The sequence below is a fragment of the Bactrocera tryoni genome, chromosome 1 (assembly GCF_016617805.1).
Source record: "Bactrocera tryoni isolate S06 chromosome 1, CSIRO_BtryS06_freeze2, whole genome shotgun sequence".
Classification (NCBI taxonomy): domain Eukaryota; kingdom Metazoa; phylum Arthropoda; class Insecta; order Diptera; family Tephritidae; genus Bactrocera; species Bactrocera tryoni.
In genome coordinates this window covers 87,223,517-87,246,807 of record NC_052499.1, presented here as the reverse complement: position 1 = coordinate 87,246,807, position 23,291 = coordinate 87,223,517, and the positions used below count along the sequence as shown (strand labels likewise).

At 40.8% G+C, this 23,291-nt stretch overlaps 2 protein-coding genes across 4 annotated transcripts in view; one reads left to right on the top strand and one right to left on the bottom strand.

Annotated features, from left to right (window-relative positions):
* The window catches only part of LOC120766649, a 77,673-nt gene that overhangs the window by 2,974 nt on the left and 51,408 nt on the right, over positions 1-23,291 (bottom strand). For 2 of the 3 annotated variants that reach the window (XM_040092279.1, XM_040092277.1), the window contains exons 3-5: positions 21,145-21,188; positions 1,916-5,730; positions 30-1,677 (exon numbers count right to left, since the gene is read on the bottom strand). In XM_040092279.1, the coding sequence (XP_039948213.1) occupies positions 30-1,677; positions 1,916-5,584 (5,317 nt within the window). In that variant the 5' untranslated portion in view covers positions 5,585-5,730; positions 21,145-21,188. Of the gene's footprint in view, positions 1-29; positions 1,678-1,915; positions 5,731-21,144; positions 21,189-23,291 lie in introns of those variants that run through there. The other variant, XM_040092278.1, reaches the window with a different exon arrangement.
* On the top strand, positions 18,577-21,183 carry LOC120766650 (neprilysin-11-like). Its single transcript, XM_040092280.1, has one exon. The coding sequence runs from the start codon at positions 18,674-18,676 to the stop codon at positions 20,888-20,890; it is 2,217 nt and encodes a 738-aa protein (XP_039948214.1). The 5' UTR covers positions 18,577-18,673; the 3' UTR covers positions 20,891-21,183.

Below are 23,291 nucleotides of genomic sequence, written 5' to 3'. Positions count from 1 at the left end.
CATTTATATCTTTCGTCAGAGGTTCTCACCCATTGTTATAAGCATCTTAACCATTTCGGCGTGCCCCTGCCACGCTGCTACATGCAAAGCTGTGCGTCCCTCGCTATCCGGTATATTCACATCTACGTTGGTCACTTCCAGCAGGTACTTAACTATATCCAGTTTATTTTCTAATGCTAGTATGTAAAGTGTGGTGCGTGAGTCTGCGTCCTTGGCGTTCACATCGCAGCAGAATTTTAGCAGATACTGTAATGTCTCAAGGTGACCCTCCAAGCAAGCGAGACGGAATGCTGTCTTGCCATCGTGTGCCTTTTGGTCTACGAATGTCGAATGTATTTCGAGTAAAATTTGTACGCACTTAGTCCGACCTTCTTGTGCGGCGAGATGCAGCGCAGTCTTTCCTTCATTGTCGCACTCGTCTATCTTAGCGCCCGACTCTAGCAGCTGAAGACATACTTCATGGAAACCCTCGAATGCTGCATAATGTAGCGGGGTCCAGCCGGCATTGTCGCGATGTGTTTCGTCTAGTCCACGATCTAGTAATTGTCTTACGGTCTCGACATTGCCTTGTGCTGAGGCAATACTAAGTACGGTGCGTCCCTCTGAGTCCATACAGTCGATGCCACAGCCCCAAAAGAGAAGTAATTTTACAACGTTGGCATGTCCGGCAGTGCAGGCGGCCCAAAGTGGTGTACGACCCATGAAATCAGCTAGATCAGGATCCGCACCATTTTCAAGCAAAAGCTCGCACACCTCGGCATTGCCTTCGAAAGAACTCACAAGAAGTGGCGACATGCCGTCATTGTCCAGCTGGTCAGTGTTGGCACCGTGTTCCAATAAGGTCGATATAACCTTGCTATAGCCTGACGAACCACAGAGCGCAGCTACACAAAGTGCGCTACGTCCATCTAAATCCAGATGATTAACATTAGCACCATTTTCCAGTAGGATTTCAACAATATCATAATGCCCCATGTAAGACGCGGCGATCAAAGAGGTGCGACCCTGCCTATCCACAGAATTCACATCTGCACCAGATTCGATAAGTATTTTTAAAATGTCTTCGTGTCCACTCCAAGCAGCTGCTCGCAGTGCAGTACGGCCCTCCTTATCGGATAGATCAATTTTACATGCGGGATGTGAGATCAGGAGCTTTACGACCTCTGTATGACCACCCCACGAGGCTGAACGCAAAGGTGTCCAGCCATCTCTATCAGCGTGATTCACATCGACGCGCTTCATTCGACCAGTGCCATCGTTGCAGGGTTGAGAGAAGCTCAACAACAATTTAACAACCTCTAAATGTCCGTTGCGCGCGGCAATATTCAAAGCTGTCTGTCCATTGTAGTCCTCAATTTCGAGATCGATGGGTCCTTTACATGCGTTCAATGCACGCTCGAGCAGCTGATGATTGCCATCGTTAGCCAAGATGTGTATGAGTGCCTTGCCTTTGTGCAATTCAATTCGATTGGAGTCGGAGAGTTGGTGCAGCGTGCTAGAAGCATTCTCATCTTGACTCTCGTGGTGTGGCTCGCTCTTCTCCGATGGGCTGGTTGGGCGTTGAGTTTCCAATATGCATGACTTCTCGCTTGATATCAACAGGTCAGCCAGCTCAAAGTCTATATTTTGTGATTTCTCCGACAGCTCGGGAGACATGAGCGATGATTCGCACGAGTTCTGAAAGGAAGAAAGAGAGAATACACGGTAAAAATTCATGAACATATCGAAATTGTTCAAATCGAAAATGAGAGTCAGATGGCAATATTCCCAAAACCAAATAAGCTTTCGGGATATTATTGAAATATTCCTGACTACCAAATGAATTAAAAAATGTTTGGGTAATATTTTAGATTGGGTTAGATTATCAAATTGTGAAATATATATGTGAGTTCTAGAGATTATTTTATCGACTTACCTGTGCTTCAGCATTATTAATTCCGGTTTCAATTAACAGCTTAAGAATCTTCGCATCTGTAGGTAAGCTCGGCTTGAAGAAATCACATAAGAATTGCGAAAACTCGTCAGTTAATTCGCTACTAAGGAATTTCTCTAACATGTTGCGTGTCTTAGGTAGAAAGTTTGGGTCGTGCTTGAAATCGTTTTCGCATTGCGAACAGCAGTTCAAGTGATTCGTGTAGAATGCATCATTCAAATTCAGTCGTGATTCGAGTAACATGAGTATTATATCCAAATTAACATTGCGACTGGTGAGATATTCGCCCGACTTGATAAGATGATATACAAATTTCCGAACATTATTTGCGCACAATGTGTCGGCTACCAGCAAATAGTACATTGAGACCATTACGTGACCTTCGTTAACGTCACAAATGAATTTTTTCGTAGCGAACTTAACGTCGACCAACCAGTCGGAGAAGGAATTGTGGAATATCCGCAGTCGCTGCTGATCCGCATCGTAAGCGACAATGTTTTTCATGAGATGTAAACGCTTTTCGAATTCCTCCGTATCGATGGCGTAATTGTGTGTACGTAGGCAATTAAAGAGGAAAAGTTTATCGACGTAACCAGATGAAGCGAGCAGCACATTTAGCAGTGGCCGTATTTTCATGTATTGCTTTTTGTTGAACGACTTCTGACAAATGTACAAATACAAGCCGTTCAGTGTGCATGGTATCAATTTGATCTCACGAAAACTAAAGAAGTTCTCTTTTATACCATTCAATACTTTCTCCAAATACAATATACAACCATTCGATTTGATATATAATTGGTGAAGTGACTCTATTATCTCCTTTGTGAGCATAATACTGTCTTTAAAGTCCGAGTTTAGCCTATTAATTATGTACTCCTGGACATCTTTCACAACATGCGACTTGCGTAAGTCATCCAAAGTGATCTTCTTAAAACCTGTAAACATCCGTGTGATCTGTTTAGTTTGCTTTTTGGTGGTACACACCAGAAAGAGCCACTTAGGGAAGAGGTGTATGTGATTGGATAATAATTCCGCAACGTTGCGACTCTTGTGACTGGTCGACATGCCTCTTCCACCCTTCAAAGTGGTGATCAAATTTCCCTCATTTATATAGTTTTCATCGATGGAATCGATCAGCAGCAAAAGTGCTGTTTTGGGCGGGGTAAGCTCGAGTAGCGGGAATAGCAATGCCTTTTTAAAGCATTCATCAGGATTTTTCTCAATGCTATCGACATTCAAACACTCCAGTATTTCTGGGTTTGAGAGCAACATTTCATAGTAACCATCTGCGATTACTGTCCGGCAACTTTTCGGCTTGGGTAGTGGCGGTGGTAGCGTGTTCATATTATCGTTTGCGCCGCTGGGATGTATATAGTTGTCTTTTATTTCGCGATCGTTAAGCTTTTCGAACTCAATTAGATTTTCGCAATTTTCTTTGTCTTCTTCATTGATGTTCTCTTTTTCAAATGCGTTCTTACATTCCTTGAGATCTTCTTGAAGATTTTTATCTGCCTCGGGCTTGTCTTCATCGTCTTCATCACGATCGGATTTCAGATTCTCTTCGATGGCTTTATTGCCATCAACATTGTCCTCATTAATAGCAGCTTCTATCTCATTTTTGAGATCTTCGCTAATCATATCAGCAATATCCTCACCACCCCCATGTTGAATAGCTGTACCACCAGTACTTGGTGTTAGAACTGCTGTCACTTTAACTGGTGAGGCAACAGCACTTGAACGGCCGAGTTTCACTGGTATCTTTGATTTCTTGCCTGGGCTACATTTGGTCGATGTTGAAGGCGAGCTTTTCTCCTTTTCTGGATCGGCGCGTTTCCCTTTTTCTGTATCGTTGTCTTTATCTTCGTTGCGATCTTTAGCATTACTTTTGTTACCCGTCGAAGGAGGATGCGTGCCATAATTGTTGTATTTCTTATTGTCATCGATTGCGGAATGTTCTTCAGCAGCAGAAGATTCGGATTTTTGCCGCATAATACAGGCATTGCCGGACTTTTTGTTGTTAGTCGAAGTACGTCTTTGTTGAAAATGCTCTGGTTTGTCGATGTCACAGCTATTGGCGCCACGCCGGAGTTCAGCAATTAAAATATCCTCAACATTTTCGTCCAGCGTAATATTGTTCATTGCCTCATCCAGTTTTGACTCTTGCTGTTGGGCCTCCTCCTGCAGAAAGGAGAAGCCTTCATCAATTACGCGCTGACATTCATCCTTTGCGATTAATGAAGAATGGCTTAATACTTGTAGTACTATTTTACGCATAAATAGAGAAAGGCTGTGACATTCCGGGTTCTGTGATTCGATCAGATAGCACCCAAGTAATTTGCGATTCAGAATGCCTTTTGTGCCAGAGTTGCCATTCATAATTGCTTGACAGATCGAAGTTTTACCTGAGCCATTCGAGCCCAATACGAGGCAACCGTTATACGTAGAGTTGGATATTGCTGCTGCTTTGGCACGAGCCGCCATAAAACCACCAGCGGCTTCGGCTTTGCCTACTGCCCCAGTACTGAGCAGACCGGGCATATTCTTCTTGCCTGCGGTGCGCTGTTCCAAGCATAGCGCTATCTTTTTCAGCACCCATTCCCGGTGTATGTACACTGGTTGTCCGCTTCGCGTAGTGAGAGTCTGACTTTGAGAACCACATGACGATGCAATGCCGCTAACTTCCTTATCAGGCGAAAGCTTTTTCTGCATTAAAACCTCTAAATTATCCGCAGTTTCGGTTAACACCGATTCACTAGTATCTGCAGTGACACTCATACTGTGGTCTTCATTCCCCTCAGCATTGGAGTCTACCTTGTTACGCGTTGCTTCGATTGTGAAATTCTGTTGCACTAAATTGGCAAAGTGTTCCTCTCGAGCCAAATTCGAAAAGCTGGCGTTGGGACAGTCCCGGCTAGATACCTCTAGCTTTTTCTGCAACTGTGTAGTGTCCTTGAGAAAATTAAGTATACGCCGATCCTCCAGTTGATGACTGGGAGTGTTCGAGTTGGGAAGCGGCGGCAATGAGGCAGGTTGATTCGTGTAATACGAACCACCAACTAATGCGCTGGACGAGCAACCATCCACGGCCATGTCATCATCGAGATCGGTTACTGGAATGGCATTGCCATTTCGACTGCATAGCCGAGTTAGGTCTTTTGAGTTTAGTTGCTTGTACTCCATGAGATTGGACAATTTGGCATCGTGTGTATCATGGGTGTCGTGATTGCTGCCACTCGCATGCAAACGTGCACCCGAACTGTTGAAGCGCAAGCGTTCGCCGCTTTTGTAACGGTCCGATTTGCGCAATGGTGTGGCGTAGAGCATCTCTTTGGACATATTAGTGGCGGCATAATGCCGATTGTTCGACTGCTGTTGCAGCGTTAGCGGCGACGGCTGTTGTTTGTTGTTGCTCAAGCCGGTAGAGTTAGTGTGCGGATTGGAGTTAGCTGCATTCTGATTGCTTATATTGTTCAATAGTAGCTGCTGAGAGAGCGGGTTATTGGCCACCGCTGCAGCGACGGCATTATTTGTGTTCGATTGGGCAGACTTTTGTTGTTGGATTTTGCGTACAGCATCATTGTACATAGCCTGACAAGGTAAGTTTTCGTAGATGTCGTTGCGTAGATTATCATTATCTGGATGCTTCGACATCTTCGTGATAGCGGATTGGTAGAGGTTCGTGGGAGGGATTTTGTTTCACTTTCATACACTCAACTTAATGAGACTATTTAGATTGGGCGAATAAATTCATTTCAACAACTCGTTCAACCTTTCGCTCCGCCACTCGTTTTTGAACTCTGAAATTAATAAAGAAGGATTTTACTAATTTTTTTTTCTATTTGCAAAATGTATTCTATATATTCTATATATTTTGGCAGCAAGGAAGGCTGTTCTTAGTTTTTTTTTACTACATTCTGTTTTTATAAACTATTTATATAAAAATCAAGCTTACTAACGAAAATAGGATTCAGAGATCTTTCAAAGTGAAAACGATGCTAATTGTCTTTTTTGACATCAAAGTCATCATCCACCATGAATTTGTTCCTCCTGGATAAACCGTCAACGTCAAGATTTACTTGGAAGTCCTCAAGAGACTCAAAGGAAGGATCAATCGAGTCCGACAAGACATCGCAGACGATTGGAAGGTTAGGGATAGTATTTAACCAAAGCCTCTCTCTACCATCTTATTTGTGAAATTTAATGCTTCTGACATATTTATTTGGCGAAATATCGCAGGCTGTAGGCACCAAAAAGAACCACGTGATTCCAATTTGGGTATGAGAAAGTTGTCGGCCTGATGGAATTGCGTTTGCTCACACGAGCATTATTTGCAGATCTCCACGTACTTTTTAGACTGGCTGAAGAAGTTCAAGCATCGCTTGGTCCAGTGTGTCGAGTTTAAAGAGACATAAATTGCCTTCAATCTCAATTAAATGCCACTAAATGGCCTTCATATATCTGCCCTCAAATATTCCTCTTCATGCTACTTTACTGTTTCCTATAAGAACGGACTACTTTCAGTTAATTTTGTCGTTCCTCAACGTTCAACGCCGTAGAGCTGACACCAAAGAAAATTAACGAAAATTGTGTCAGACATGATTGGGTGGTGCTTTGCCATATTTCATGGGTATCTACTTGTATGTATGTATGTGTGTTATTTACATTGAACACTGTTAGTACATCGAGGAAGACCGCTGATTCGCTTACATAAACTTGCAAAATATATATAATAAATTAGGGACATTAGCGTGAAAAGCACTTAAGATGGGCCTTGTTAATGGCAGAGAAGGTGTTAAGTAATAATGACGATAACACTAATAATGAGTTACATAATGGGAGCACTTTTCCTTGGTGAGCTAATAATATTGACTTCAGTTGAAAGGCAAGTTGGGTTAATTAGCAGAATATGGATTAAAGTAATTCAAATAAGAAACACATTAGTGTTAGGTTTAGGAAAAATCGTGAGAGACATTTTTCTGAGATATATGAAACGATAGATTTTTTTAAAGTAGTTGAAAGCAAGATTTTACTTTTTCTATTTGATTATAAGGAAGAAATAGAAAAATATAAGTCTAAGGACCTCTCCGTTACAATTAAGAGCTCATACTTGGAGAGACGAAAAAAAATATATTCTAACACTAGCACACATACCCACAAATGCAAATAGGTACATATTTTTACTAATTGAACACAAAATTTTTATACTTGATACTCATGAAGAATGATTGTTATAAAATTAAGAAATAAACGATAAACGATTTAGTCGGAGTGGATATACTTGAAAAAAACTCGGATGAAATGTTTATTCTGGCACTAGTGGCTTTGAAATTCTTGTATTTTTATTTTCCTTAGAAGACTTGAGCTTATATCAACCGGCAAATTCCAAGTTTCTATAAATGGTCGGTTCAAAAGGTACCTGAAAGCAAGAAAATCATCATCACACCTCTGCGAAAAGTTTCATGAGGCTTTAGGGTTCGAAATTAGGAAAAGTGTGAAGCCCGGTAAATATGTTGGCTGATTTTGATATATGACGATGCACCATTGTACCCCATAATTGTTTTCGATTTTTTTATTGTCTTATTAAATTCTACAACACCTGCAGAATATTGACCGAAATTTTCAAGTTGATCTGTGTAATAGTTTCGGAGATACAGACTTGAGAACTTGCGCGCTCGAGGCTAGCTAGGCTAAGTGCGCCGTTTTTAAACACGTTTTTCTAGACGCTGTGTTTTTGAAGTTGGCTGGCAAGATTTCTCGAGAACTACGCAACTGATCTTCATGAAATTTTACACAGGGTCTTTGAGATACAATTCTTAAAGACTAGGACGAAGGATTTTTTTAAGTATTTTTTTTTTTCACTTTAGATGATCCTATAAGGAGGTATCCTGCTTTTTTTCCGAGAGGTCACCGGGAGAGCCGAGATTGAAATATTTTTTCCCAAAAATTGTAGAATGTTTTTGTTAATAGTGTGTGATTGTAACAATAAAAGATTCTTATAAAATATATAATTTTTTATCCGATAAAAAAAACTGTTGAAAAAGGCTGTTTTTTACCCGAGGAAACCCATGTAACCCGTTAAGATCAGAAATATTCTGAGATAAATGACTAGACGATAAAAATCATTCATTGTGTAACAGAAATGGTTATTTTGAGACTCTCACATTCTAGAATAAGTTTGGCATAACTGTAACACTGGCATGCATAACTCTGCTAATGACAACAATACAATGAGTATAAATATTTTCGGTGCTTATTTACTTACTCTGGTACATAAACACTCACATACATACATATAGTATACATATATAACACACATATGTGTGCCACTTATGCTACTCTGTAAGTCCACAGCAGTGGCTTACGAATTTGTATATTTGACGATTTTTAAATCCTCATCAATTTTATGAGCATTGTCAATATCCTCATCAATCATTCAATTCATTACGTGCACTTGTAACTCGGCAAATGGCGTACACACATCCGACATCCGACAACAATAGCTGTAAATATGGCACACACGAATGCACTAGCACTGAAGGATTCAGTGAAATAAAAACTATAATCCACAGGCAATCGACAATGACGAGACGATGTAAAACATTTGCATTCAGATTAAGCAAAAAATGAATTTAGCAAATAAAGCGAAATGCGACAGCAGGACACAGAGCGCAGGGTATTACGCACACACAGACACGTGTATGTTTATGCCTGTGTAAATACAAATATAACCCATATTTTCGCATTTTATTACCAAATACACGAGTAACAACAAACGCTTGCCTGCCAGCGCTGACATATCGGAAAACTAACAATATGCGCTGACAACGCACTGCCAGGGAGCGGAGGAGTGCTAGAGTTGAATTTGAAAACGGATGCTAGTGGATGCGGATGCCTCTGTGCCTACATATATGTACATACTACATATGTGTACTGTATATGGCTGTGTGTGTGTCGAGGATTTGCTGTTGTACGAACGCGTCATACAGGCGTTCCACTGAGGCATGGGGCAGAGACGTCAAGTGTATGGGTGTGGCTGCACAAGCGAGCATAATTTGCGTAGGTTAGTTGGCGCGCGCGCCGGGCGTAGGTGCAGAGGTGCGGAGGTGTGGTTATGTGAGCGTGTGTGCGCGTGGCTGTTTATGTCACAGGATGTTGCAGTGAAGCGCCAAATAATGGCACATGACTTCAGAGAAGCGTTGTCGCCCACCCGGCATATACCACACGCGCCCTCCGGCTGCCGCCCGTCCTGGAGCTGTTGTTTGTCAGAGAATGTCAATATGTTTGTCGCATAAAAGGCAACTACACAAAAATGCCAGAAAATCGAATGAAAAGGAAAGCAAAAGCTAAAGCACGAAGGCACAACTGCCAACCATACAGCGGCAGGATAGGTGCGCACAGACAAGGGTGTACGAATAAAGGGAGCACAAGGAGTTTGACGCGTCACTTAAAACGGTTGCTGCTTGTACGTAACCAAGTGTATTAGTAGTGCGTATGTATGTGTGTGTGAATTTGTAAATAAGCGAATGAATGGATGAATGAATGAAATGTAGGGTAACAACTTGACATGTGGAAACCCCATAAAACGACACGGCAGACAACAACTGGCGGGAGTAAGCGGCAAATGTAAACACAAACAGCACAACACGCGCTCATTCGCATACAACGGCACGCACAACCGATAGTCGTGCTGCTGCTCGGGTTTGTGCCAGCCACTGCAGTTGTTTGTCTACATTAGGTGCATTTACTTTGCTTCCATTGCGAAATTTACGAACCATATCCACTTCTACCACATTCACATAGAGGTGTGTGTGTGCGTGTGCGTCAGCATTGAGCATAACTGGCATGAAATAGCAGCTGAATGGGTGGATAGCAAGAGTGGGCGGCGGGCGCGGCTGCGGCGGGGTGTGTGCGAGCTAAAATGCAAATATTCTCGGAAACGCAAATAGTAATGCGCATATTAAAATGCCAACGCGTGCAATAAAAATACAATTTCCTCGCATCCACATGCGCATAAATGCTTGCAAGTGGAATATGTGGCCGCAAGCCGGCGCGTGTGAGTGTCAAACGCAACTCAGTTGACATCGGACGCATTTCATTGCGCTCATTATGAGACTATTATTTGCTTGATTTCTCTTGAGATTGTATTTGAGTTTGTGCAACGTCACATACTCCATAAACATACACAGCGCACATAAAAGAGCTAATAAAATGCTTTCTGGGTTAAATATTGCAGAGACCGAGAAAAATTTAAGAACACGTCCAAAATCTTTATATTAGGTGATAATCAGCGGACTTGAGTAGTAAATAATAATTCTGAATATTTCGACAGTCCTTCTAGCCATGGGTACAGTGCGTATACGTAACTTCACATGCTGGACTAATGGTGCTTGAGTGCTGAGTATGAAATCACTGGGAAGCCAATATTCTATGCACATGTATGTCGTACCAATCAGAAATATTGTCGGAACATTGGCATAGCTTGCCAATCGGAATTCCGGAATTCGCCTGGCTCACGATTTGAACCATCGAAACGCTTTCAAATGCATATTTATATTCTGGTATCGCATACTTCTACTCAGAATATAAGAAAAATACATGTACGTGTTTACACATTTTTATACAGGGTGTTTTAGGGGGTTACACGGGTTTCGCCGGGTAAAAAACAGCATTTTTTTCAACAATTTTATCTGATCAAAAATAGAATTTAGACAAGTAAAAAAAAAAGTAAATTGCAGAGACCGAGGCTTTGACACTGGTTGTGCGCCTTATATCAAAATAAAAGTTCTTTGTCTCCAAAAACACCCGTTACCAAATAAGTCAAACAATGTGTATTATCTCCTCGTGCGCAAAACAAATGCATAAAACAAGGATACGTCAGCTGCCAGAAGCCTGAAGCTATCGCTCGGCTCAACACACACACTCTTCATATGGCGACACGTGCTGTATGTGGAGCATATCCTCACTTCTACTTCTTTGTGTTACACAAAAAATCTTTCCCTGATGAGTACCATGTGACTGGCCGCTTGCAACTTTCCGCCATATCCACCATGATAGCGTTTATTGCCATCCTTGGAAACTTCATTATCATAGCACGGTTATCGTCACACTCATTATCAGCGAGAGGATAACTATTTGCAGGTAAGCTCTTGTGTGTAGTTGTTTACTGGGAGGCGGTGGTGTTGGTGCACTCGTTATTTTTTAAGTCATCAGTAGCATCATCAAAAAAGCAAAAAAATGTCAGCATCATCTATGAACATGTCGTGACAATGCTTACGTAAACATTAGAGGCTTAAGGCGCATTCCTTTTTTTGTTAGTAGTGCTGCAGTATGACAGGGAAATCGCGTCGGAAGCAGTGACACAAATGGCGGGCGAACATTAAATGGGCGTTCGGGAGCACCATGCTCTGCTTGTATTTGTGTGAGAATTACTGAATAAGATAAAATCGTGAAACACTGCAACACCGCTGCGCTACAATTCGTGGAATATGTGGTGTATTCACTGAAATTTGGGCTCCACACTTCTTTAAGCGAGTTTGTTAAATACTGTGACTTTTATTATCTTTGAATATTGTACAATAATATTTGCTACCGCTTTAGTTTTGTGAATAGCCAAATGTTACTGTAATATATTGAAAAAATTGTGAAATTTTGGAACCTTGAACCCTTTGGAAATAATATAATAAAATTTCAAAACGCTATCTCAAATGGTTCTTGAGTTACAGCCACTCTGTTCAATTAGTAAGTTTGAAATGCATTTTTCTCAAAACAGCTGCAGTGATAACTCGCAGAAATCAAGTTTTTTTACTCGAACTGTATTTAATTGTACATACAATGAATAATCTGTTTTTTGATAAGATCCAAAAGCGAGTTCTGGTTATTAACCGTCATTTTGTAAATTGACCGTTTTTGTATGTCAGTGTTACGGAGAATATTTTCTAGTTTAACGAGATTTTCTTATTTTTATGCTGCACGGAGAAAGCCGGAATCACAGCAGCAATGGAGAATCTATTTTTTAGTGCCGTCGTATAACTCAAAAATATTACATTTTTGTACTCTCGCAACAAAGTTGCTAAGGAGAGTATTATAGTTTTGTTCACATAACGGTTGTTTGTAAGTCCTAAAACTAAAAGAGTCAGATATAGGGTTATATATACCAAAGTTATCAGGGTGACGAGTAGAGTCGAAATCCGGATGTCTGTCTGTCCGTCCGTCCGTGCAAGCTGTAACTTGAGTAAAAATTGAGATGTCATGATGAAACTTGGTACACGTTTTTATTGGCTCCATAAGAAGGTTAAGTTCGAAGATGGGCCAAATCGGCCCACTGTCACGCTCACAAAATGGCGAAAACCGAAAACCTATAAAGTGTCATAACTAAGCCATAAATAAAGATATTAAAGTGAAATTTGGCACAAAGGATCGCATTAGGGAGGGGCATATTTGGACGTAATTTTTTTGGAAAAGTGGGCGTGGCCCCGCGCCCTACTAAGTTTTTTGTACATATCGCGAAAACTACTACAGCTATGTCAACCAAACTCTATAGAGTCGTTTCTTTCAGGCATTTCCATATACAGTTCAAAAATGGAAGAAATCGGATAATAACCACGCCCACCTCCCATACAAAGGTTATGTTGAAAATCACTAAAAATGCGTTAACCGACTAACCAAAAACATCAGAAACACTAAATTTTACGGAAGAAGTGGCAGAAGGAAGCTGCACCCAAGCTTTTTTCAACAACTGAAAATGGGCGTGGCGTCGCCCACTTATGGACCAAAAACCATATCTCAGGAACTACTCCACCGATTTCCATGAAATTCGGTATGTAATATTTTCTTAACACCCTGATGACATGTACGAAATATGGGTGAAATCGGTTCACACCCACTCCTTCTTCCAATATAACGCTATTTTGAATTCCATCTGATGCCTTCTCTGTATAATATATACATTAGGAACCAATGATGATAGCGGAATAAAACTTTACACATATACGGTATTTGAAAAATATGTAAATGACGGATAATGAAATCTCGATTATCACTTTATCATGCGAGAGTATAAAATGTTCGGTGACACCCGAACTTAGCCCTTCCTTACTTGTTTTTACAAACATTTCTCTTATATAAATTTAACCTGAATATTACAATCGACGTAGTGGGTTTTTTTAAACTCCCACTAATTGAAATTTTTATATAATTTGTATATAAGTTGTCTCACTAGGTGTGCTCCTAAGAAGTAATCAATTCGGTTCAAAATCAATTCGGAACATAGAATTGGAGCTGGAAAACATTTTTCATAAAAGTATTTTTTGACATTTCATTTTCAGGTACACCAATCTTTTGATTTAACAAGATTAGCTACCAAAAAAGTGGGTTTATTAAAGTCTCATTAACTTAAATAAGAGGATTTGAATGTTTTACTGTATACACTTAAAGCAACATCACGAGAGTGACCTTGATAGAGGGATGTGGAACAAAAAAACAAACAAATAGAAATGATTTGTTGATAATAAATGCTGCAAATCTGACAGCGATGATGACAGCCGTTAGCCCCGCTGCACTTCACTAGAGAAATAAGCTCGTCGTGGTAGCGGACGCTTTCATGATAAGTTGACACGCATTCGCATTGTCGATTATTGAAGTGATTTTACTTTATCTGCGGCAATATCTATTCATTTAATACTCGACTTTTCACTTCAAGTCTTCCGCTATTCTCAGTTTCACAATCGGTGTGCTTTACTCATGCTGCACTGCCTACCGAGCCAACAGCATCGGCCGATAATGCTAGCCAATCTCAACTGTAGTCAAGTGCACTTGGACACTAGTGGCACTAGTGCTGTTGTTGTTGAATCCGATGTTGTCGTTTTTCTTGTTGGCGGAGATCATCGCCAGCAAGCTGCTGGTTGAAGTGGTGCGTGCGGAGGTGTTGTACTTTGCCTTGAACTTAGAAATTTAAAAAAAAGAAAAAAACTGTGCAGTGATTTGATGTTTTTTGTTGCTGTTGTTGTAGCATTTGTACTCGCTTTGGTTGCTGTCGGTGTTATTGACACTGATTGGATTAGGTTTGTTGAGTTTGAAGTGCGCTCAATTCAAATTGCACACAAATTGTGTATTGACGTTAGAAACTTCCCTTTAATTATATTTAGCCCGTATTTACTTTGCTCTGCGCTTGCTGTAAGCAAAGAGTAAATCGTATGTACTACCTGTACTACCATATACATACATGTGTACATAGACTGAAAAATTAAACAACTCTCAAGTGCACTTTCGGATGACGAGGCTCTTGTAGTTGTCGAGTGTTATTTAAACTTGAGAGTTGCAATAGTTTAATTGAGTGCTCAATGGCACTTAAATATATACATATGTATATATCCGAGCATACCCCATAATATAACTGAAATATGTGATTATGTACATGTTTACCCAGAAGTGCTGCAATTATGTTGTTGGTTTCTTAGCACAAATTATCACATAGTTTATACCTTCCCACCAAAACTATACAGCCTTGGCCGAAAGTATGGACCACAAGGTTAGGTGAAATAGGGAAAACAAAGTGAATTCTTTGCAAATATCTAGCTCGAATATAAAATAATAACAAACCGTCTGAAATACAACAAAGCGGCGAAGCCAATGAATTGCCGGCCGAGTTATTCAAATATGGCGACGAAGAACTCATAAGGAGCATGCATCAGGTTCTTTGTAGAATATGGTCAGACGAAGCACGATGATTGGAATTTAAGGGGCTATACCAGTGTGACGCATGAAAAATTAGGCGATTTTCATGAATTTTTTTAAGAGAAAGTACGCGATTGAATATTTCGAGCTTCTTTAAAAGTAATAAGGTATATTTCAGCTATATTTTAAAATTTTTTTTTAAAAAAATTTTGAAAAATAACGGAGTTATGGGCTGTCTTCGGAGGTGCCAAAAAAAGTGCCCCAACTGCTGGCATGTTTCCGACCGAATGAATAGCTGAAACAAAAAAAATCAAAAAGCTTATTAAACTTAAAGATATTTCCTATACAATGACCTACGATCTTCAAAAATTAAGAAAATGACGAATTTTTGTAAAAAAATCGTTAGTTTAGGTAAAAAATGGTTGTTTTTTAATGACAAATTGACAATTTTCAACCAATCAAAAAGATCGTAGGTCATTGTATAGTAAATGTATTCAAAAATACTCAGTTTTAAATTGAAGTCGATCGGTCAATTTCTCGTTGATTTATGACGCCAGAAATTTTGAAAAATGTCATTTTCGCTGCTATCCAATAAGTATTCAAGATACGACCTTCCCGATTTCACAGGATATTTATGGAAATATAAGCTATAGAAAACGCAAATAAATTTTTTTTTTAAGTGTCACACTGGTATGTGTGCTCTGCCCAATCCACAAAAAGGGAGACCGCACAATCTGCACTAACTACCATAGAATAAGCCTCTTCAACATCGCATATAAAGTTCTATCGAGCGTATTGTGTGAAAGATTAAGGCCCACCGCTTCAACAAACTGGATCTTATCAGTGTGACTTTAGACCTGGAAAATCTATAATTGACCAGATATTCACCATGCGTCAAATCTTGGAAAAAGAGGATCGACACTTATGTACTGCTTCCTCGTCGATTTGCTGCTTTTGGAAGCTGCCTTTATGCCGCTATTTCTGAATTTGGCATTCCTGCAAAACTAATACCTCTGTGTAAACTAGCGTCGAGCAATACCAAAAGCTTCGTCAGGATCGGGAAGGACCTTTCCGAGCCGTTCGATACCAAACGAGGTTTCAGACAAGGTGACCCCCTATCGTGCGTCTTCTTCAATCTACTGCTGGAGAAAATAATTCGAGCTGCGGAACTTAATCGGGCAGGTACAATCTTCTATAAGAATGTACAGCAGATATAGATATCATTGCCCTCTACATGCGCGCCGTTAGTTATTTTTTCTCCAGACTAGATAAGGCAGCAAGCAAGAGAATCTGGCAGTGAATGAGGGCAAGACGAAATATCTCCTATCATCACACAAACAGTCGTCGCACGCGCTACTAGGCTTCCACGTTACTGTTAATAGTCATAATTTCGAAGTCGTGAATAATTTCGTCCATCTTGGAACCAGTGCCTCGAAATCCAACGCAGAATATCTTGCCATGAGTTGCTACTTCGGTCTGAGTAGGCAATTGAGAAGTTAAGTCCTCTCTCGACGAACATAGACCAAATTGTACAAGTCCTGTTTAATGGTGCACAGGATTGAACGATGACAACAACTGATGAGTCGACGTTCTGAGTTTTCGAGAGAAAAGTTCTGCGAAAGATTTATGGTCCTCTGCGTGTTGGCCATGGCGAATACTGCATTCGATGGAACGCTGAGCTGTACAAGACATTGACATAGTTCAGCGAATTAAAAGACAGTGGCTACGCTGGCTAGGTAATGTCGTCCGAATGGATGAAAACACCCCAGCTCTGAAAGTATTCGACGCAGTACCCGCCGGGGGAAGCAGAGGAAGACCTCCACTTCGTTGCAAAGAACAACGACTGGCGCGCTGTTGTTAACTCGGCTATAATCGCGTAAGCGGTGTCTACGCCAATTAAGAAGAAAAAGAAGAATGGAAACAACAAAGTTTTTTCGGTACTATTCGGTATACGAAGAGGTGTTTGATACATTTCTTGCGGTTCAGAACTTGGGTAAAGTAAGCGTCAACGAACTTTCTAACAATAAAGAACTTATAAGAAGTCTTGCTTTTGACTGCGATTAAACCAATTAAAACAAGTAAGGAAGGGCTAAGTTCGGGTGTCACCGAACATTTTATACTCTCGCATGATAAAGTGATAATCGAGATTTCATTATCCGTCATTTACATATTTTTCAAATACCGTATTTGTGTAAAGTTTTATTCCGCTATCATCATTGGTTCCTAATGTATATATTATACAGAGAAGGCATCAGATGCATTAAGAAAATATTATATACCGAATTTCATTGAGATATGGTTTTTGGTTCATAAGTGGGCGACGCCACGCCCATTTTCAATTTCTAAAAAAAGCCTGGGTTTAGCTTTCTTCTGCCATTTCTTTTGTAAAATTTAGTGTTTCTGACGTGTTTTGTTAGTCGGTTAAGGCACTTTTAGTGATTTTCAACATAACCTTTGTATGGGAGGTGGGCGTGGTTATTATCCGATTTCTTCCATTTTCAAACTGTATATGGAAATGCCTGAGGGAAACGACTCTGTAGAGTTTGGTTGACATAGCTATAGTAAATTCCGAGATATGTATAGAAAACTTAGTAGGGGGCGGGGCCACGCCCACTTTTCCAAAAAAATTACGTCCGAATATGCCCCTTCCTAATGCGATCCTTTGTGCCAAATTTCACTTTAATATCTTTATTTATGGCTTAGTTATGACACTTTATAGGTTTTCGGTTTTCGCCATTTTGTGGGCGTGGCAGTTGGCCGATTTTGCCCATCTTCGAACTTAGCCTTCTTATGGAGCCAAGAAATACGTGTACCAACTTTCATCATGATATCTCAATTTTTACTCAAGTTACAGCTTGCACGGACGGACAGACATCCGGATTTCAACTCTACTCGCCACCCTGATCACTTTGGTATACATAACCCTATATCTGACTCTTTTAGTTTTAGGACTTACAAACAACCGTTATGTGAACAAAACTATAATACTCTCTTTGGCAACTTTGTTGCGAGAGTATAAATATGGTAGTACTAGAGGTACAGCCGAGGTTCGGTTTATAGTTATTTATTACAATATTTCAGATTTTATCTCGGTTGGGCGTTGAACTTACGACTCATTCAAAAACTAGTCGCTCATTAAAAGCGGCTTATTACATAATATATTTGAGATATCATTTAAATTGTTATTAAAATGCTGATCCGAAAATATTTTTTCATTTCCGCAAACCATTTGCGAATGTTAGAAAATGCATTTTAGCTGATCTCCAACACAAATTCCGAGTTAAACAAACAAGACACCACCTCACAAAATATGTATGTATATATAACATCATTGACAGATCGTTAATCAAAAATGTTTATACATTTCTGGGTTACACATTTTTGCGATGGAATTATGAAGAGTGATTCACGCCAAGCAGAATTAACAACTGATATGCACACAGACGTCTTAAAATACTGACATTTATAAACCAAAGACGAAGAAGGCAAGAGGCGGCATTAAAATAAATATAAAAAGCTGTAAATATTTTTATGTGGCTGCAGGCATACAGCAACTACAGATATCAGATAATCAGATCAACGTGAAATGCCAACGCCGCGCGGAAGAGTTGTCGAAATGACGTTATGGAAGCTTGACGCGCCGACAATGTCAGGAAAGATGTACGCGCTTTGGACACACGCACACATATACATACATATATGGGCGCAGCTGGCGCTTTCTCTATAGATGCAAGAACAAAAAGAAAATATTTATTTGTGCATGTATGACTGTGACTCGGACGATTGCTCTTAAGCCTGATAAATCCATACGAGGAAGAGTCAGAACGATTTGGAATGAGAGAAATGCCACCGACGGCACCGATGCCCCTGGAACGCCACCAGAAAAAGCTGCTAAAACCGCGCATCGCCGAGATCATTCAGTTCAGTTGAGAACAAAGAGTGGCATTGACACGAAGTGTTGCTGTGCGTTCCCATAAAAGCAGGGAGTAATTTCATTTGTGCATTGATACTTAAGAACCGTTGAGATAACCGCGTCGCGCTGCAGTGCAAATACGCAATTGCCACAAAATGCTGCGCGCGCATTATTTCCTTTTTGTTTACGGAATTTTTATAGTAACATATATATTTGCCGTATCTTCAACGAGTGCTGCCTTGGAAGATATAGACGAGAATTACGTGAAACAGCTGCTGGGCAATTTGAATACGAGCGTTGATCCGTGTGAAGATTTTTATGCGTTCGCATGTGGCAATTGGGCGCAACACTACGACAATGATGCCTATGTGGATGTGCCCGGCTATATGGACTACGAAGTGAATAAGCAATTGCTGAGCGCGCTGCTTGCCGACAGAGCAACAAATAAGAGCGGCATAGCGCAGCAGGCCTGGCATTACTATGGGTCGTGTGTGGATCTAAATGCGCCCGCTTTGAACACCTTTCTGCGTTACGTGCAACAGGCTTTACACTTTGAATGGCCTATATTGCGTGCTGACTGGCAGCGACCTTGGCAGAATGCCACACACTTCGATTGGCTGCGCGTTGTTAGTGGCTTGCGCGCTTATGGACTCAATGGGATTTTCATAACGCAGGATGTCAATGTGCGCTTCGCCAATGCAACGCAGTACTTCTTAGAGTTGCACGCGCAGCAGCCGCCGGCTGTGGCGCCACACTCACTGGTTCTGCGGCAAAAGGATATTGAAGACATATTTATTAATTTCGGTTTGACAGAGCCGGAGGCTCGGAATGTCAGTGCGGGTGTCATTGCGCTGGATGAGTCGTTGAATGACGCCTTAAGCACTCTCACATTGCCGCCTTCAAGCAGTTCAAATGTCAGCGAAGCAAATGTAACGCGCGCAAACTTCACGAGCTTGGAGATGAATGTGAACGATTTGATAGAGTTGGTGCCGGAAATCGATTGGCGCAGGTATCTGCTACATACGCTCGGCCGCGAAGTGGACTTGGAGCAACAGCTGCTGCAAACCTACTCCTACGATTTGCCCTACTTTCGCAAATTGCCCGCGCTACTTGCTGCACACTCGAACGAAACGATTGCCTACTACATAATGCTGAAGTTCATGTATCAATTGAGCGGCGATTTGCCAACTGGAATGTCGGATGTGCAGAAATCCACGCATTGCATGCGCCTTTTGCGTGGTTATATGCCACTGGCAGCCAATTACTTGTACGAGGAGCATTATTATAAGCTTAGACGCGTGGCGAGTGACGCCGCGTTGCATCGTATATTCAACAAGTTGCGCGGCAACTTTGCTCAGCTGGTAGCTGCCAATGCTTTACAGCTGAACGCCGCTGAGCGTGCCTACATACTCGCCGAACTGGACGGAATGCAGCTACGCATAGGCAATGTGCCACACGGGGCGGCGAACTTGACATCTGAAGTCGAGAAATATTATGCGGATATAAATATGAGCTCCAGCGACTTTTACGGCAATCATTTACAGCTTATCCATAGCAGTGTACGACGTATGCAGACGAGGCTGTTGAATGTGCCACGTGCGGCAAATGCGACGCAGCAACTGATCTACGAGCATAATTTCGAGACATCGAGCTCTTCATCGCCGGTTAAGATCTTTGACAACGTGGTGCTCGTGCCATATGGGTATTTACAGTTGCCGCTTTTCGATCACCGATTGGATGCTTTGTTTCAATATTCACTGTTTGGTTTCATTCTTGCGCACGAGATTATGCACGCTTACGACCTCTTTCACATTGTCTACGATCAGCATGGTAACTTTAATGAGTTGGGTTTGGATGTGGCGCAACATTATTGGAGCTTCATCAACTGCACGCGGCAAACGGAGTTAAATGACGTGCTCTCCGAGAATATGGCCGATGTGGCGGGCTTACGTGTGGCGTATCAAACCTACTTCGGCCTGGACGAGATTAGCGCAGCTGCAGACCAGCCTCACAATATTACTGCAGATGTACCAAAAGCTGACTCGCGCGTTGAAAATGGCTCTGCTACGCAAAGTCAACAACAACCTGTCATCGGTGATAATGAAATCCCTAATAGCTTCGCAAATTCCTCACCCCGCCTATGGCTCGGTAATTTCACGCGCCCACAGCTGTTCTTCATCAACTCGGTGCAGTTTTTATGCGCCAACATGCCGCGCATCGATGGGCTGAATGTGCAACCGGTGCACTTGGGCCATGACATGCATGACGTGCGCGTACGGCGCAATTGGTTGAATTTGGAGCATTTTGCGGCCGCTTTTCAGTGTGCACGTGACACGCCGATGAACCCGACCGAGAAATGCCGCTGGTGGTGAGCTACGTAGCGAGTACACGAATGGTGCGACTGTCCTCCGGCGGGGTTTATTGTTCGAAAGCGGATTATTTCTTTCTACTTGTAACAGTTATATTCTGCCTTATACTTAATTTATGATTGTGCAGTGCTTTTTTTCTGTGAAATGTCAACAATTTTTGCTTACAAATAACCATGACGTCTGCGATATTTAAATGTAGCTCTTGACCGCTTCTTATAATGCCTTAATGCATGAGTAAAAATATCTTGAAGACTTACCTTTTGAGGTGGCGACTTCTTTTCTCGGTACTCGGCGATTATTTCTGGAAATAAAAGAAGGGTCACAAATTAAAATACTCGAAAAGTACTAAATTCTTTAAAGATATAACAAAAATATATGTTGTATATATGTATGTGTGTCGAAATATAAACGAAAAAAAAAATTAAAACGTAGTCTTATTCATATCGAAATGAAAGTTTGTTGAAACTTATAATTGGAATACCATTTTCGGAAGTGGCGCTGAACGCAATGGATGTCGAAAATGGAATTTTGTTTGGATGGCCGTAAGATAAATCGTATAGAAGATATATGCTACTATGAGCAAAGTAATCTTCCTTGGCCACAATACACTTGTGCCAACGTTTTTTCCAATCTTCGAATCAGTTGTGAAAGTCAATTTCCGGAATAGTCTGTGATTCACGTTTAAAGTCTTCAACTGACTCAAAACGTTTTTCCAGGAGCGGAATGAGTTTGCGTTTGCTGAATAGCCAGAAGTTAAACTCACGAAGAAGTAATGCAGTGTACCACGGTGCATTATCGCGGTGCAAAAACCAAGAGCTGTCAACCTATAATTCCGGTCTCTTTTTACGAATTGCTTCGCTCAAACGACGCATAACACTCAAATAGTATTCCTTGTTGAGAGTTTGATACGTGGAAAAGAATTCGGAGTGCAGCACACCGTGACACATAGCCATGATTTTTGACCTGCTTTGACGTTGTTTCATGGCTCACCTTTGCCATGATATTTGGTCCATTGATCGTCTGTTTCCGGGTCGTAAGTATAGATCCAAGATTTATGAAAAAATATTTCGAGGAATGGGTTTCTGCGTGAAATTTAAGGGGTCAGTAGGGTAACCTGGCCTGTTTCTTTGATATTTTTTTCATAGAAATTTTTATTCTACAATAGAACTTTTTCACATTTGCATTTTTTCAGTGGCGGACACGATTTCTCATGTTTGGATCATCTGAAACGTAAAAACTCAATTTATTCTTAAAAAGTAATTGAATGGTTATCGTCCCTACTAGAATCATGAAGAAATGTTGATAAATAAAAAAGTAATTAACGTTTTTTTTTAATTTCTCCCCAAGGTTTTTTACATAAATTTTGTCATAACATTGCTAATAAATTATAAAAAATTATGAATGAATATAATGAAATTATGTAGGGACGATAGCCAGGCGTTTTGTCAATATTAAAAAAAAAATTAAGCAAAGTTTAAAAAAGTGTGTGTTTGAGAAAAAAGGAATTTAAAGTGCCAGGTGTGCACTCCGAGCGCTCCGAACGTTGAGCGGTATTATTATTTTTGGGACTTTTTCGAAACCTTCCAATGGTAAAGTGGGTTTCTACAGTAATTCTAAGGGTATAAGGGAACAGATAATGCAAAAAAAATTTAAAAAAGATGACCCCACTTTTTGCTCACAGTATTGAACGACGTAAGTATTTATAAAAGAAACATTATCCAAGAATGTCCAGCAGACAGCCGAAAGTATTATTATCCTCTTTCTCTAAAGCAAAAACATTTTTTCCAATCACACATGCTCACGTATTAAGATAACTAGACGTATTACTGCCTCATCCAGAGTTTCACCTTAAATTACCCAAATTCTGCCGTGAAGAAAAAGAGGAAAGGCCCACATACTGAGTCGACCTGTGAAAGATTTAGTTCTTACTAAACACAATAGGCTCACAGGTAAAAAGCAAGTTTACGCTTCGATCGCATAAAATTTGATACAAGTATTTAATTCAATTAAGAAAACAACTTTTCAGACGGTAAAAAGTTCAATTTATCTAAATATTCTCTTTGTGTAAAGGACTGCAGGCTCTGTGCTTGTGCTGTGTATTGGCTTTTAAATTGAATTGAAATAGTGCTGGTAATTTGACAAATTGACTGAATTGAGCTGGGAAACGTAAACGTAAACGAAGGCACACCACGTTTGTTATTGCGCTCAAAGTCTCAACGTATACAGACAGCTGAGGTATTCGTCCTGCGTTTATGTATCATTCTGTCGCTGCAAAATGCAACAGTCCAACACTTTTGACATTTGCCAAATTACCCAGATACCACGTTACAGGCTGACAGAGGTATCAGTTGTTGCCGTGTTGCACAGCACGCTTCATACTGTCAAGCCTTGGCGCAATCTCGGT

What these genes read in the sequence shown, in the direction of transcription:
- LOC120766650 (XM_040092280.1), top strand. Translation starts at nt 18,674, where the DNA reads ATGCTGCGCGCGCATTATTTCCTTTTTGTTTACGGAATTTTTATAGTA.